The sequence below is a fragment of the Protobothrops mucrosquamatus genome, unplaced genomic scaffold (genome assembly GCF_001527695.2).
Source record: "Protobothrops mucrosquamatus isolate PMUCROS unplaced genomic scaffold, P.Mucros_1.0 scaffold2345, whole genome shotgun sequence".
NCBI lineage: Eukaryota > Metazoa > Chordata > Lepidosauria > Squamata > Viperidae > Protobothrops > Protobothrops mucrosquamatus.
This window is the reverse complement of record NW_015388425.1, coordinates 208,969-225,727: the sequence shown is the minus strand read 5'-3', so window position 1 is coordinate 225,727 and position 16,759 is coordinate 208,969. Positions and strand designations below refer to the sequence as shown.

The window sequence follows — 16,759 nt, the reverse complement described above, 5'->3', positions numbered from 1 at the left end:
GGCGCAAAGCCATTCGACCGAGAAATGGGGGGGAAGAGGAGAGGAGGGGGGAGCGAGCAAAAGAAGGAAGAGCCGGGGAGGGAGCGAGAGAGAGCGAACACCGTCGGAGGGAGGGGAGGAAAGCAAGCGGAACGGCGGCGTCTCCAGAGCGACCGGGAAAAAGCGAGCTAAATCGGCGCGGCGCGCGGAGCACAAAGGGGCGGGGCAGGAGGAGGAGGGGAGTCGATTCGGCGTAGGGCGCGTGCGCGCGCGGAGGAGGCGCGGCGGGCCAATCGGGGCGCTGCTTCTTGAATGGTGGGTGGCGGCGCCCGGAAGCGGCTGCTGGGTGGAAGTTGAAGGTGCCGCACGAGCCGCTGAGGGTGAGTTGGGGTCCATCGCTCCGGGCCCGGAAGTGGGGGGCGCTGGACCGGAAGCGGGGCCCCTGAGGGTCTGGGGGGGACGGCCGCGGGGCCTGACGGGAGCGACGATTACCTTTGGGCCGGGGGATGGTTCGGGCACTGACAGTGGACTTCAAGTCCCATCGGCCCCCGCCTGTAACTCCCTGACAAGGGATTGTGGGAGTTGTAGTCCGGGAAGTCTAAATACGCCGCGGCATCTCTTTAGCTGGGGATGATGGGTTTGAAGGCATGGACCTTCGCTGTGGGAGGACTCGGGGCAGGGAGAGCGGGGTTTAAGTCTCCCCTCAGCCCTGGGGACTTTGGACCCTTTATCGGCTCGGTCTACTTCGCAGGGTTGTTGTGTGGCAGTTGTCACATTTGTATAGGTAGTCCTCGACTTACATCCATTCGTTTAGTGGCCGTTTGAAGTTACAGCGGCACTGAAAAGAGTGACTTTCAGACGACCGTGGCAGCATCCCTGTGTTCACGTGATCAAAATTCAGATGCTTGGATTGAAATATGGGATGATTTTATAAAAACAGTCTTGGTGGAAGGCAAAGGGAATAAACCTGCTCAAGAATACATGCTGTTTTGGAGGGGATAAAGGTACAATTGAAATATATTGTTAGCTGTTATATGAGAAGAAACATAGGTAATAAAAATGGTCTCCAGGGGTGTGGGTGCACTGTAGTATTTGTATTTTTTATACTATTTTTTTATTTAGATTTATATGTGTTATGTTTGTAGTATTTGTATTTGAATAAAATATTTTTTTAAAAAAAAATTCAGACGCTTGGCAACTGACTCATATTTATGACAGTTGCAGGGTGCTGGGGTCACAGGATCCCCTTTTGCGGCCTTCTAACAAGCGATGCCAATAGGGGAAGCCAGCTTATATAATAATAATAATAATAATAATAATAATAATAATAATAATAATAATAATAATATAATAAAGTTGGAAGGGACCTTGGAGGTCATCTAGTCCAACCCCCTGCTCAGGCAGGAAACCCTAAACTTCCAGTGTTGGAGCATTCACCGCTTCTGGAGGCAGGTTGTTCCACTGGTTAATTGTTCTGACTAGCTTCACTTAACAACCGTGTTACTAACTTAACAACTGCAGTGATTCACTTTAACAACTGCGGCAAAGAAGGTCGTGAAATGGGGCAAAACTCGCTTAACAACTGTCTCACTTAGCAGTTGTGGTCATAAGTCAAGGACTGCATGGATGAAAGCTGTTGTCTGGCAGTCCAGGGGTGAGACTAGATGCTCTCCAAGTTCCCATTGTTCTGGGGTCATGTGATCCCCTTTTGTGACCTTCTGACAAGCAAAGTCAATGGGGAAGCCAGATTCACTTAACAACTTATTACTAACAGAACTGCAGGGATTCATTTAACAACTGTGGTCAGAGAGTTCTTAAAAGGGGGCAAAACTCACTTAACTGTCTTTCTTAGCAATAAGCTCAATTGTGGTCGTAAGTTGAGGACTACCTGTATAGCTGCCCATCTCACATACAAGGGTGATGCTGGACGTATGCATAATAAAACAATCCAATGCATAAGAACGACTGAAAGCAAGCTGTGTGAATTTAAAAGATAAAAATAAGAGTTTAAAAACAACATAGCTCTAGTCTAGACCCAGAAAATGGGGTAATATAGTAATTGGATTAAATGTGAGTTTTGTGGGTTTTCTGAGCCAGGCCAAGTTGCGAAAAAAAAGCATTTTTCCTTTTGTCCTATTTTATTGATATAGAGGGCAAATGTCCTGGCTTTCTCTGAAATGCACTTTTTTGTTCTCATATCATAGATTTTCTTCTGCAGAGTCAGTGCAAGCTGCTTTATCCTGCCTCCATAATGACTTTGAAAATAAAGCTTGGACATTTGTATCACATTAGAGTGAATTTAGCTTAGGATAGCTGGTTTAAAATGCTTGACAAGTGACTAAACCAGGGGTCTTCAAACTTGGCCCTTTTATGACTTGTGGACTTCAACTGCCAGAATTCCTCAGCCAGGCACGCTGGCTGAGGAATTCTGGGAGTTGAAGTCCACAAGTCATAAAAGGGACAAGCTTGAAAACCCCTGGACTAAACCATGTGTTTTAGTCTCTTTAAGAGACCATTATTTAAAGACATGATGGCTTTACAGACTGTGTGGGTCAGTATATTGTGCAAACCCAGATGTGTGGGTTAATTATTGACTCAGGCCATGAATGTGGTTAGTCTAATTGTTGATCCTGCGGAGTCTTTGATGCTGTCTGATTTTGATTGGTTGTAGATATAGTATATTTTAAATGTGTATTATGTAAGTAAGTAACGCTTGAGAGCAAACAACTAAATTTCATTTCTAACGTGTCCCGTTGTGCCCACAGGAAAAAAATGACAGTAAAGGTTATCTAATCTAGTCACTGGCCAGCTATTCATGCAGCCCAGTGGCCAGTCGGCCGTGGGCCAAGGCCCACAGGTTGGGGACCCCTGGCCTAGGGAATAGTCAGATAAGAGACAGCATAGCCTGCTGCTGCATAATGGGTGGAGAAAGAGACCCAGAAGGAATACTCCCTCTTTCTTGCAAGATTGATATCAGCCTTACCAGATAAACCAGACAGGAAATGCTAGCAGGTGTACTAACTCTACTTTAGCCTAAGGCTACATTGACAAAATCTTGCAAATCTGAAACCTTTCACTACTACAGGAACGAAAAGAAGAGATGCTTTTGGTTGCAGAGTAGGACAATTCTTTTGTTAGTTTTTTTAAGATAACGAAAAGGGTCCATACACCTTGTAAATCAGGGGTGTCAAACTCAGTTTCATTGAGGGCCGCATCAGCATTGTGGTTGCCCTCAGGGGCCCGGGTGGGTGTGGCCAGGGTGGGTACGGCCTACTGGGTGGGCGTGGATGGAGTGGGTGGGAGTGGCCAGCTCTACATCGTTCACGTCAAGGGTGCCTGTGGGGGCCTGGACAGGAGTGGGATAGATCTGAGGGTCTCTGGCAGAAGTGGGTGGGACCAGGGCAAGTGCCAAGACATGGTCCACTGGAGGAGCCTCGCTGTTCCTCTCAGGCTATGCAGGGGGGGGGCTTGTGGAGCTAAGACTGAACGTGTTTCAGCATAGATGGCCACCACAAAATTGTACACTGGCTCCCGGCTGGCCTGGCCCAGGGCCAAGGCAGTGGGGGTCGTTCCCTCACTGTTTCCAGGATGGCTTCGCGGGCCACATGAAACCACTTCGTGGGCCGCATCCAGCCCCCGGGCCTTGTGTTTGACATGTCTGTTGTAAATGAAGAATCAGATTTACCGCTGGGTTTCAGGGTCATTTCCAAGCAACTGGTAGGGAGTAGGAAAGGTTCTCATTAGATATAGATAGTGCTCAACTTACGACTGCGACAGGGCCCAAAATTTCTGCTGCTCAGTGAGACAGATGTTCACTGAGTTTTGCCCCATTTAATGACCTTTCTTGCCACCGTCATTAAGCAAACCATTGCAGTTGTGCTTCCCCATTGACTTTGCTTGTCTGAAGGTCCAAAAGCAGATCCCGTGAACCTGGGACACTGCAACTGTCGTAAATACGAGTCAGTTGCCAAGCCTCTGAATTTTGTGCATGTGACCATAGATAACCTTTATTGTCATTTTTTTTTTACTGTGGGCACAACGGCACACATCAAAAATGAAATTTAGTTGCCCGCTCTCAAAATGAAACACATACATGACACACACCTAAACATTTATATAGGGATGCTCCAGTGGTCCTAAGTGTGAAAAACAGCCATAAGTCAAAACAAATTCAATGCCATTGTAACTTTGAACAGTCCTTCACAAGGACTATCTGTAATTTGAGACGTTTCAGCTAGCTGGTATAAGCTGTTCTGAGTTTCATGCACCCTTGTTACTGTGTTCCACTGCCTACTTCTTTGGGAATAAATCCAACTGTGTTCAGGGCAGCTCACTCTTGGACCAATTGGCAGAACATTTTATTATGACTGCGGAGTCCTATTCTGAGTTACAGTTATTTAAATTCTGGACCCGATTCCACCCTTTTTAAAATATCACTACTAAATAAATGATTTCAGATGTCTGTTCGTTACCGCTTTCACCATATGGAACAAATGTAATCTTTAGTTGAAACACATCAAGGCAACTGTGGCAATTTTCCTCAAAGCAATTTTTGGCTACAACAGGAAGATCATCTGTTTTTTGTTTGTTTGGGATTTTTGCTTTTTGTTCCCTAGTAGGGAAACTTAAGGACATATTAAAGACTAATTGCTTTTCCTCAGCAGACCTGGGTAGTAGGTAAACTTGCAACTAGGAATTTTATTCTGTCTTTTGGATGGGACCAAACCAGCTATAATTAGATGTATGAAAATAAATGTGTGGGTTTTGTGGCATCTTAAGAAATTCATTATTGCGTAAGCTATTTTCAATTTCCTTAGACACAAAAAAGCAAAACAATTCTAAGTCAACTCTAACCTAGACTTTATGAGGCTATAAGAAGAATAGAAAATTGGTACTAAAGATCTAAGTTAAAACTAGTTTCTAGTTTTAGAATTGAATTCTAGAGGAATTCAAAGTTACTTTGTAAGATTCTAATTAAGGAGATTGAACTAGCCTTTCACACGTCAATGAAAGAGGATTCTTGTTTTTTTTTATGATAATATATGGAGATTTTCTGATGAGATAGTATAATACAGTTCATAAAAAAGAAATAATCTTTTCATCTCGGTTGAGTGGAATTGATACTCAAGTGCACGGTTAAACCTATTTTAATGAAATGTGTGTATGTCTTCCAAAAATATTATTTGGATTGATTAATATTTCTTAGCTAGTATTCTAAATAATTCTTGCATTTCTAAATTCAACCCATATTTGAACGCCAAGGACATTCACATTTTTCCTAAATAAAGAAAAACCAGAACAGGCAACCTATAATAAAAGTTGCCTATCCAGAGTGTGGTAGGTTAAACAATAGTTGGGTTGACCTCACCATAAACCATAATCTTTGAACATTTTTCTTTATTTATTTATTTATTTATTTATTTATTTATTTATTTATTTATTNTTCTCCTTGCGGACTCAGGGCGGCTGACAATCAATTAAAAAACACCACTAACAATCACAAGTTAAAATTAATTAAAATGAAATATTTAAATTGTCTAATTAAAAAGTAATTAAAAACCCCTCTAAAAAACCCCTCTTAAAAAATTATCCTAGGCCAGTCCCGCTTGTTGGAACAGCCATGTCTTGAGGGCGCGGCGGAAGGAAGGGAGATCAGGGATCACCCTGATCTCTGGGCACAATTGGCTGAATTCACATTCTGCTGAGCTATAAACCATGATTTACAAATCACAGTGGCTGGATTCATACCATGCTTAAGCTATTATATGCATTATCTACTTTTGTTGCTTCATGATTTGTGAAGAGAAAGGACTGGAAATTTATATGGGCTATAAAAGTAATAAATAATAAAGTAATTCTGGCTTGTGTCAAAGTTTATATGGCTCGAACAGTGAAATAAACATCAAAAGTCCAAAGGCTTTGAAAATGATAGCTCCTGTATATGCTTTAGAAAGTATTCTTAGTCACCAGAACAGGAAATTAGAAATTAACATTGTCGAATTGTTGCTTTATAAATGGATGCATATTTTATCCAGTAAACTGCAAGCTAGCATGAATTCCAATGGCTTTCTGATCCCTTTCAGAAGAGTTCTTCAGCATAATATTGCTTCTAATTATCTCTACCCTTGCATATTTCAGCTGTTCTTTAGCACTTCATTCCAGTCTGCAACATTTATTCTGTACAACTTAGGAAACCAAATCACTTCCTCAGTGATTTGTCTTGCAAAGAGCACGGGCTTTTGCAGGATTAAAAAAAAAAATCCACAAGCTTTATACTGCTGCCTTTTTGTCTCTATATCCCTCGAAAATCTGTTAACTGCAGCCTTTGCTGTGGATATATCCCTAATAATAATAAAAAAAATAATCAACACTTTATAGCAGGGGTAGACAACCTTGGCCCCTTCATGACTCGTGGACTTCAACTCCCAGAATTCCTGAGCCAGGGAGAAGTTTCCAAGCTGAGCCATGCTGGCTCAGGAATTCTGGGAGTTGAAGTCCACGAGTCATGAAGGGGCCATAGTTCCCCCATGCTGGCTCAGGAATTCTGGAAATTGAAGTCCACGAGTCATGAGGGGGCCATAGTTCCCCCATGCTGGCTCGGGAATTCTGGGAGTTGAAGTCCACGAGTCATGAGGGGGCCATAGTTCCCCCATGCTGGCTCAGGAATTCTGGGAGTTGAAGTCCAACAGTCATAAAAGAGCCAAGGTTGCCTACAGCAACAAGTGTGGCTCAAACAATTCTATACTGTACAGGTAAAATACAGGTAGTGCTCAACTTACAACAGTTCATTTAGTGTCCATTCAAAGTTACAGCTGCACTGAAAAAAGTGACTTCTAACTCTTTTTCGCACTCCCGTGATCAAAATTCGGATGCTTGGCGACTGACTCGTGTTTATGACCGCTTCAGTGTCCTGGGGTCATGCGATCCCCTTTTGCAACCTTCTGACAAGTAAAAGTCAATGGGGGAACACAGGGTCACTTAAGAAACCTTTTCCTAATTTAACCACTGCAGTGATTCACTTAACAACTTTGGCAAGAAAAGTCATAAACTGGGGCAAAACCCGTTTAACAACTGGCTTAGCAGTCGAAATGTTGGGCTCCGTTGTGGTTATAAGTCAAGGACTGCCTGTATCATATTTCTGATCGTGATTTAACCCCAGGAAAGCTCTGGAGCGGCATAAATATTAAGAAAAAGTAGCGTGGTCAATTTTGAAAAAAAGGACCCTGCATTTCAGGTTTTCTATTCAAATCTACAAAGAGAATTGAAGTCCAAGTTGGCCATAAAAATGGACAATACGAACAGGCACCTCTTGTGCCCATTAAAATAAAAGCTCGTACATCTAGATTCATCGCATGGTGAGGAACTCGGAGACCTCTCCTGAGTGATGTCACCACGTGATCTTTTTAATTATGGGATGCTTTTCAGGGAGACATCTAAGTTCTGGGAGTTGAAGTCCACACATCTTCAACAGCCACGTTTGAGAAACATGCCCTGGTTTGATCCCATTGGTAAAAACAGTTGTGATTTTTTTTCCCTCCCCTTTCGTTTTGAGGACGACTTAAAAATCAAAACCCGCTGCGTTTTTATAAAATCTTAACCGTGCTGTTCTCTATTCAAATAGATTTCTAAGTGAGCATTTTGCATTGGTTAGACAACAAACTGGCAAATCAAGGCGCTGAATAGATTTCAATTATTATAACAATGTTAAGCTGTCATGTTTTTAACAGATCTCTATAAAGCTAATCACTTAGAATAAATAAAATATGGAGCAAAGGGCGATAATAAGAAGCAGCGATGCGAGACAGACAAAATATTGGAAATGTCAGCCTTAATGTACCCATCACCCTTTGATTTATATCTCATTCTGGTCTGGTCTTTTCGTGGCTGCTCCCGCCAGCATGTCATTAATAATAACTTCACCTTTAGAGCTTTGTAGTCATCTTTAAGAATTGCCCGTTGAGTTTAAAGGTGCTTTAAACAATGCCGGCTTCTAATCAATTCGCACGTGGGGCAGCTTTTTTTTTTTTTTTTTTTTTAAAGCCATTACTGTAGCTTCCCATAACCTGATTGTCACAGTAGATGGCAGCACCTGTCTGACTGACCTCGGAAGATGATCATGGTTAATGTTTGGATGAGGGAGCTCTTGGGAATTGTATCAGAATTGTAGAGTAAACTTGACCAAAAAAAAACCCACCATAAAGAAGGCAGTGGATACTCACTGTGAATCCATAGGGGTCTTTTAAACTCTGGATGCTCGCGAAATTCAGTTTATCTTTCATCTCGAGACAAGTTGATGTTCCTCAACCAGCACTAGTGGAGAAAACAAGGACATAACTGGCTTAATTAACATTCAACAAGATTCTTTGGTGGGTTTGTCGATTGGTTTGTCTCACTTAGCAGCAGAGGTTTTGAGCTCAATTGTCGTAAATCAAGGACTACCTGTAATAGTAAAAGCTCTTGTCACCCGCTGCTGTGCCTTGGGCACAGCTCCAGAGACCTACAAATCTGGTTAGCAAATGGATTTCTTTTTAAAGGCAGTGGAAGGCCTGATTAATTTTACCTGCCTGATCAAATACAATCATTGTTCTTTTTAATATCTGAGCAGAAACACACACAGCTTTGGTGCTGGCCTTGGTGTTTTTGCAGCTAAGTGTGTCTCTCTAGCAACAGCAGAGCGATTAAATGTTATTTTTGGTACCGTTCCGAGCCAGGTGAAACGCTATGGAAAATGTCTTTTTTTTCTTCTTTCGCTGTGGGAATTTTAAAATACAGAGTACCTTAAGGAGGACACCCTGAATCGCAGATCTTGAAGGAGAAGCCGAGTCCCCAGCGTGGGAGCGGGAAGCGATCCCTTTTTGTCGGTAGCCGTGCTCTTGGGCTCATAAACGTAATTTAATTTGTTTTCAATAAAATCGCTTGATCATCGCTCACTGGGGCAAGGTGAAGTCAATTATCCAGAGCAGCGGAGAGTTCGGCTATTGATTCGTTTCCCCTCCATCTCTGCATTCTGAAAAGCTCTCGAGACAGGCAAGCTATTTCTGTTTGGCAGATGTAGTACAGGGTGATCGTTTCAGTTACTCACATCTTTCAGTGGGAAGGAGATGAAAGCACATCTCCTGTTTGAATGCTAGGTACTTTTCCTAGTGGGCCAACATGGAAAATACTCAACAAGCCTTCCAGGGCTCCGATCGGCACCATCCACATGTAGCCAGAATCTTTAAACCTGGTTTTGGAGAGGAGCCAGGTTTAGGTAGTCCTCCTAGTTGAGCCCAACATTTATGTGGCTAAGTGAATTTTGTCCCACTTTACGACTTTTCCTTGCCACGCTTGTTGAGAGAATCTCTGCGGTTGTTAGGTTAGCAATACGGTTGTTAAGGGAATCTGCCTTCCCCGTTGACTTTGCTCGTCAGAAAGTCGGAAAAGGGGATCACATGATCCCCCCCCCCCGGGACACTGTAACTGTCATAAATACGGATCACCTGCCAAGCATTTGGATTTTGATCACCTGGCCAGGGGGACGCGGCAACGATTGCAAGTGGGAAAAAACAGTCATATGTCCGTTTGTTCAGCCATGTTGCAACTTTGAGCGGTCGCTAAATCAACTGTTGTAAGTTGACTACCTGTGGTGTGTAATAGGATCACAAACCAGGATGAACGGAACCATTTCCGAGCCTGATCAGCTGTCCCTGTTTCCTTTGCAGCAGGCACCTGGAAGGATGACCTTTTGCTGACCATCTCTGCAAAGCCACTCACCTTTCCCCACCTGTAACCCATGTGCATTCTTTTCTTTAAGTTTGACCCGCGACCTGTGTCCAAAAATGCCTACAGGTAAGGTGCAATTCTGCTTGCTGTCTCTTTATCAATATGCTTGTCGTCGCTCTTGCTCGAGTTTGTAAATTCCATCGTGGCTAAACAACCTCAGTGAGATTCTTAAATGAGTCTCTGCTTTGTCAACCTTAAAACCCTTTTGATGTGTGGATTAAGAGAGGATATCCCGTGTCCCTTTTGGCCTCGTTGCTGGTCTGGGGTTAACACCCTCATGTCTTGCTGTGCACGTAACACCATTGTGGCTTACTGTACACATAACAGCATCATGGCTTACTGTATATGTAACACCGTCGTTTCTTGTGCACGTAACATCGTCATGTCTTGCTATACGTGTAAAACCATCATGTCTTGCTATACGTGTAACACCGTCATGTCTTGCTGGTATGCATAACACCATCATGTCTTGCTGTACACGTAAGACCGTCATGTCTTTCTTTACATGTAACACCATCATGTCTTGCTGTATCTGTAACACCGTTGTGTCTTGCTGTACACGTAACACCGTCATGTCTTGCTGTACATGTAACACTGTTGTGTCTTGCTATGCACGTAACACCATCATTTCTTGTGCACGTAACACTGTCGTGTCTTGCTGTACACATAAGACCGTCATGTCTTGCTGTACACGTAACACCGTCGTGTCTTGCTGTACACGTAACACCATCGTATCTTGCTGTACATGTAACATCGTCATGTCTTGCTGTACACATACCCAAAGCAGCTGTAGCAGTAATTTTATTTATCACGTTGTTATAATTTAGTCCAGGAGAGACATGGAATGAAATGAGAGATACCTAATCTATATCGCCATCCATTACCACAGTATTTCTCAATCTTAGCAACTTTAAGATGTATGGACTTCAACTCCCAGAATTCCCCAGCCAGTATGGGGACAACAGATGCAAACGAGAAGCCTTTAAACCTGAAGAGTCATGACTGATATTAGCCTGGGTCTTTTCCAACAGGGAACTCAGAAGTTATTTAAAGCAGCTTCACAAGGGACACAACTTCTAATTCTTCATCACTAGCAAAGCTGCTGTAGACACCCAGTTCACACATTGGTGTAGCCCGGGATACAGCATGCCAAAAGTTGTAAGGGACACTTTCCCCCTTAAATTAGTTTAATGGTGTCTTAATTTCTATTATTATTATTATTATTATTATTATTATTATTATTATTATTATTATTATTATTATTATTATTATTATTATTACTACTACTACTACTACTACTACTACTACTACTACTACTACAATAATAATATAACGTTGGAAGGGACCTTGGAGGTCATCAAGTCCAACCCCCTGCTCAGGCAGGAAACCCTATACCATTTCGGACAAATGGCTGTCCAGTTTCTTCTTAAAAACTTCCAGTGTTGGAGCATTCATCGTTGGGTTTTTGTTTCTTAAATATCTCTCACAAATCAGGGAGTGATTTCCCCCCACATACACACACACACACACACACACACACATTCACCGCTTCTGGAGGCAGGTTGTTCCACTGGTTAATTGTTCTAACTAATTCTATTTTCCTTTTTCAACTAAAGCCCCACCCATTTGTAGGCCACAAAAAGTGGCTGGTGATTGGTTTTGCCATAATTTGCTAAATAAATCTTTGGTTGCAAGATCCCCATATCCTAAACTGGATTACCTCGTGCTATGCCATGAATTGCAGTCCTTTTAAGTCTTGACTCCACATAATTTAGATCCAGTGAAACTATGTAATGTATCGTATTTTTCCCCAATGTTACAATGACACTTCAGAGTGAGAACTTCTGTAAAAACAGGCCCAGTTTGCTATTGTTTTGCCTAAATGTTTTATGTGTCAGATACTTTTTTGAATTAAATGTTTCCATTTTCAATAATATTTATGTATCCTCCAGTGTAAGACCCTTTATTATTTTTCCCCCGTCTGCTTATACTATAGATACATTTTTCTTACAAGTCTGTGTGTTTGTTAGATAAGGATTTATCACAAATGCATGTCTTTGCTTACAATACCTGGTAGAAATGTTTTTGTCAGCTGAGGTTTACGGAAGAATATCTTTGGAGTATACTGTGTGGGTTGGTTGTTGTTTTTTTATTTTAAAGATGCCAGAAATATAATGAAGGATATAATACCAGACTATTGTGTAGAAATACTAGACAACAAAGAAATCAGAAAATGACAAATCTCTAAGTGAAAAGGCAGAATAGAGAATAATTCCAGCGAGGAGACGCTAGTATGTGGTAAATACCAAATGAGTTTCAATTGAAGTGTTAGAATAATACAAACTTTTTGCGTTTTTCAAAATATGAATTAATAGGGTCTTTAAAGGAAATCCTTGGGTTGGTTTTTTTTTGTTTGTTTGTTTTTTTTGTAACCCAGCGCAAATGCATCAGGATTGGCATTGACTGTGAACCTTGGATAAAGGATTGTGTGTAAAAGACGAGAGGGAAAAAATGCACGTAGAGATAGAAAGCTTAACTCGCGGTTTTTGTTCCGTAAAACCAGCCTGTGGTCCGTCATTCCTTTATCTGTTCAGCTGGGCGGATTTTTAAGATCGACGCTCCTCAAAAGCTCCGGGTTCCATTTATCTGCAGCAAAATATGTAAAGCCCTCCCTAACTTAAGACCCACAGCGCCTTCTCTCTCCTACACTTGCCCAAGCATAAAGATCCAGCAGGAATAATGTTGTAAGAACTGTTTGTCAGGATTAGTTATGTAGCAGCTGGAGGGAGAGAGCGCAGATATCCTTAACGGGCACCCCAATTACAAGGAGTCCTCGGCTTACGACTGCAATCGGGACCAGGATTTCTGTTCTTCAGCAAAGCACCTATTAAATCAGTTGGGCCTGATTTTGCAATCTTGTTGATCACAGTTTTTTAGTGAATCCGTGCAGTCCGTGTGTGTGTGTGTGTGTGTGTGTGTGTGTAGAGAGAGAGAGACAGAGAGAGACAGAGAAATATAGATAAATAGATAAATAGATAGAGATAGATAGAAATAGGTAGAGATGGATGGATGGATGGATGGATGGATGGATGGATGGATGGATAGATAGATAGATAGATAGATAGATAGATAGATAGATAGATAGATAGATAGATAGATAGATAGATAGATAGATGATAGATAGATCAGGGATCTTCAAACTTGGCCCTTTTATATCTTATGGACTTCAACTCCCAGAAATCCTCAGCCAGCGTGCCTGACTGGAATTCTGGGAGTTGAAGTCCACAAGTCATAAAAGGGCCAAGTTTGAAGACCCCTGAGATAAATAGATAGAGATAGATAGATAGATAGATAGATAGATAGATAGATAGATAGATAGATAGATAGATAGATAGAGAAAACCTTTATTGTCATTTTTTACTGTGGGCACAATGGCACCCATTAAAAATGAAATTTAGTTGCTTGCTCTCAAAGTGTACACATACATAACACACATTTAAACATACTATATACAACATATGTATAGACCTACACCCTTACATATAAGTAACATATAAATATTAATCACCGTCCACCTTGAATACATAATGGCATGATTCGCTTAACAAATGCGGCAAGAAAGAACGTAACATGGGGCAAAACTCACCACAAGTCTCACTTAGTAACATAAATTTTGGGCTCAGTTGTGGTTGTAAGTTGAGAACGACCTATAATTAGGCCTCATCCGGTGCAGGCCGTGCTCCTTCCTCTGTAACGGTCTATATTTTTCATGCTGTAAATAAACGTCCCTCATTTAAATGTGTGCCCGCTTTGCAAAAACCTTCATAAATCCAATTTTGGTTATACAAATCGCTGCTGTTTGTAAATATAGGTTTTACGTTTCGGAGCTATAATCTCGTAATCTTTTTTTATGGGGCTGAATTATATCGCAGGAAATTGCTTCAGCAGTACGGATTCGCGAGTTTCCATCTATACACACACACGCGCACACAAACACGCAGCCAGAAGTTGCACAAATCTTCGTGCAGGAGAGGCTGTCCAGCTTGTTTGTATAAATTACTTTGAGGAACTCATTTTTGCCATGGCTGATATTTTGCTGAGGCTGCCTTAAAAGACGGGTGTTTTTCCCCCCCCCCATCGGTTTCCCTAAACCTGAAGGCAAGTTGCCGTCCAATTTGAATAAGTGGCCTGATTAACCCACAAAACAAAGTCAGGACGTGTTTGTGCCTTTCCTGGCACAACAAACCGTGATTCACATATAACGCTCAGCCATTATTTGTTAATCAGGCAATTTAGTGGCGGGGCACAGCTCCAGTACATCCCCACACAGTAGTGATTTTGCTGGCATGAATGGATTCTAGCTTATTGCTTTCTCCAGTTAGGTCTGCTCTGACTTGGTAATGCCTTTTTTTTTTCCCCCTTATTTTTCCTATTTTTTTTTAGCCAAGAATTGAAATGGGAATAGAACTAGCTTTAATTTCAGATAGTAAATCACTACAGGTTGTGCTCAACGTACAAGCGTTCCTTTAGTGACTATTCAGAGGTAACAACGGCGTTGAAAAAAGCACTAATAAAGGAGAATATTGGTAGCTCAGGGGTGACATGAGGGGGTCCTTGGTGGTCTCTGAGCTTGCTTGTTGTGTGACCTTTGACTGTTTCTCCCACACAACCGTCGCAGTATCAACATTCGGCCGCTTGGCAACTGACTCTTGTATTTATGACGGTTGCAGTGTCCCGGTTGCCACACGATCCCCTTTTGCGGCCTTCTGACCAGCAAAGTCAATGGGGGAAGCCAGCTTCACTTAACCACCGGGTTACTCCTTTAACAACCGCAGGGATTCGTTTAACGACTGTGGCAAGAAAGATTGTAAAAAGGGGCAAAACGTTCTCAGCCATTGCCTCTCTTAGCAACAGAAATGTGGGGCTCAACCGTCGTAAGTCGAGGACTGATTGTATTGGGAAGCCTAGCTGTTTTACTCCGTGCATCTCTACCTTAAAGTGGTTTATCCACAGGCACAAAATGTTTGCTTGTGCTTACCTGGGTTTGTTTCTGTGCCTTGCTGAAACCTCTAGCCAGTCCACTGAAAATGCGTAAAGCAACGGCAACTGAATAAAAAGGAAATAAATAAACCTTGGACTTACCAAGGTTTGTTTAGCAAGCCCTAGGACAGGGGCAGGCAACCTTGGCTCTTTTATGACTCGAGGACTCCAATGCCCAGAATTCCTGAGCTGGCATGGGGAAAACTTTGCCCCCCTCATGACTGGTGGACTTCAACTCCCAGAATTCCTCAGCCAGCCACACTGAGGGGAAAGGGAGAGGTTTCCAAGCTGAGCCAAGCTGGCTCAGGAATTCTGGGAGTTGAAGTCCACGAGTCACAAAGCGGCCTAGGCCTAGGCCAGGAGTAGGCAACCTTGGCTCTTTTATGACTGGTGGACTTCAACTCCCAGAATTCCTGAGCCAGCCATGCTGAGGGGAAAGGGAGAGGTTTCCAAGCTGAGCCAAGCTGGCTCAGGAATTCTGGGAGTTGAAGTCCTCGAGTCATAAAAGGGCCAAGGTTGCCTAGCCTTGGGTTAGAGTGATGGAAATTAAGACGTTGGTCTCCTAGGCCAGGGGTAGGCAACCTTGGCTCTTTTATGACTCGTGGACTTCAACTCCCAGAATTCCCGATCCAGCCACGCTGAGGGGAAAGGGAGAGGTTTCCAAGCTGAGCCATGCTGGCTCAGGAATTCTGGGAGTTGAAGTCCACGAGTCATAAAAGAGCCAAGGTTGCCTACCCCTGGCCTAGGTAAACAGTGCTTTTACACGAGGTAAACTCATCCCCTTTATTTCCATTCTGACTGAAAGCACAATATTTTGAACCCAGAGTCCTCTTTTTAGACTGGAGATTGCCTTGCTGACATAAACCAGCTCCCAGAAACCATAGTTTATTCAAACCAGGAAGGGAACAAATCAGCAACATGCCAGGCAAAAGCTTGGCGAACCTTCAGCCTGGTCCTTCAAACCAAGCTGGCATCGTAGTGGTCCACCCCTCTTTTTGTTCTTCTTTGTGAGTCTTTGTGTTCTTGCCTCCGTGGACTAAATAGAGCTGACGCACGTAGGTCCTTTCCAAACGGCTCATCCTTCGGTGGGTATATTTCGACAGAGTACAAATAAAAAATAAACCAAATATGATTAGGTGCCTCCTGGGAGCACCCGTGAAGGATGCTGTGTGTTTACGGTACAGAGCTGGAAAGGAATCAAAAATTGTGTGTGGGCCCGCTTAAAGACGAGCAAGCTGGTTGTCGGCAGCCGTGGTGTGTTGGCATTAATTAACTCAGCTTGGCTGTGTGGGTGTCGCCCAAATTTTCGCAGGGCTTTTTTCCGATGTTTCCCGGCAAAGCTGTAATTTCACGATAGAACACACATGAGGTCGTAGATTCAACCTCTTGGATCTTCAAATAAGACTAAGAAAAATCTGTTTAATTGGCTTCTTCCCCCCCCCCTCTCTGGCAGCATGTCTGGGGTGAAAGATCAAAGGTAGGACAGATCTTGAATCCAGGATCTGGGTGTTGGCCACACAAGCAGGAATCCAGGTTAAAACTGTAATTGTAAGTCGAGAACTAACGGTGGCCAGGCTGAGCTCACGTTCTGCATGTTTTATTCAGTTTTTATAGTTGCCCGACCCAACCAAATGACTCTTAGGCAGCTTACAATTCTAAAATTGTAAAACAATTAAAACAATTTAGAAAGGGTTAAAACATTTTTTTTAAAAAAATCCACAAAATAAGACACGTTGAATCCAGGTGCATCGCATTGTAGCTCAAGATCTTAGGCAAAGCTCAGCAGTTCGTAGACTTTTGGGGTGATATGACAAAAAGTTGTTGAAATATAAATAGTAAGAAGGAGGGGAAAAAAACATTTGTTGGAATATATTCAGAATTATCTGACGTGCTCCTTGTCTAATTTTATCTGTAAACTCTTTGAGGCAGGGATATTCTGCCCCCTTTCCTTCCTTCCTTCCTCCCTCCCTCCCCTCCC

The 16,759-nt window shown here is 42.6% G+C and overlaps 1 protein-coding gene across 1 annotated transcript in view; it reads left to right on the top strand.

The window, feature by feature from the left end:
- The first annotated feature begins 271 nt into the window (after nt 1-271).
- Nucleotides 272-16,759, top strand: part of TANGO2 (transport and golgi organization 2 homolog) — a 38,766-nt gene continuing 22,278 nt past the window's right edge. The window contains exons 1-2 of the mRNA XM_015824768.1: nt 272-359; nt 9,681-9,807. Of these exons, the coding sequence (XP_015680254.1) occupies nt 9,752-9,807 (56 nt within the window). The 5' untranslated portion in view covers nt 272-359; nt 9,681-9,751. The remainder of the gene's footprint in view (nt 360-9,680; nt 9,808-16,759) is intronic.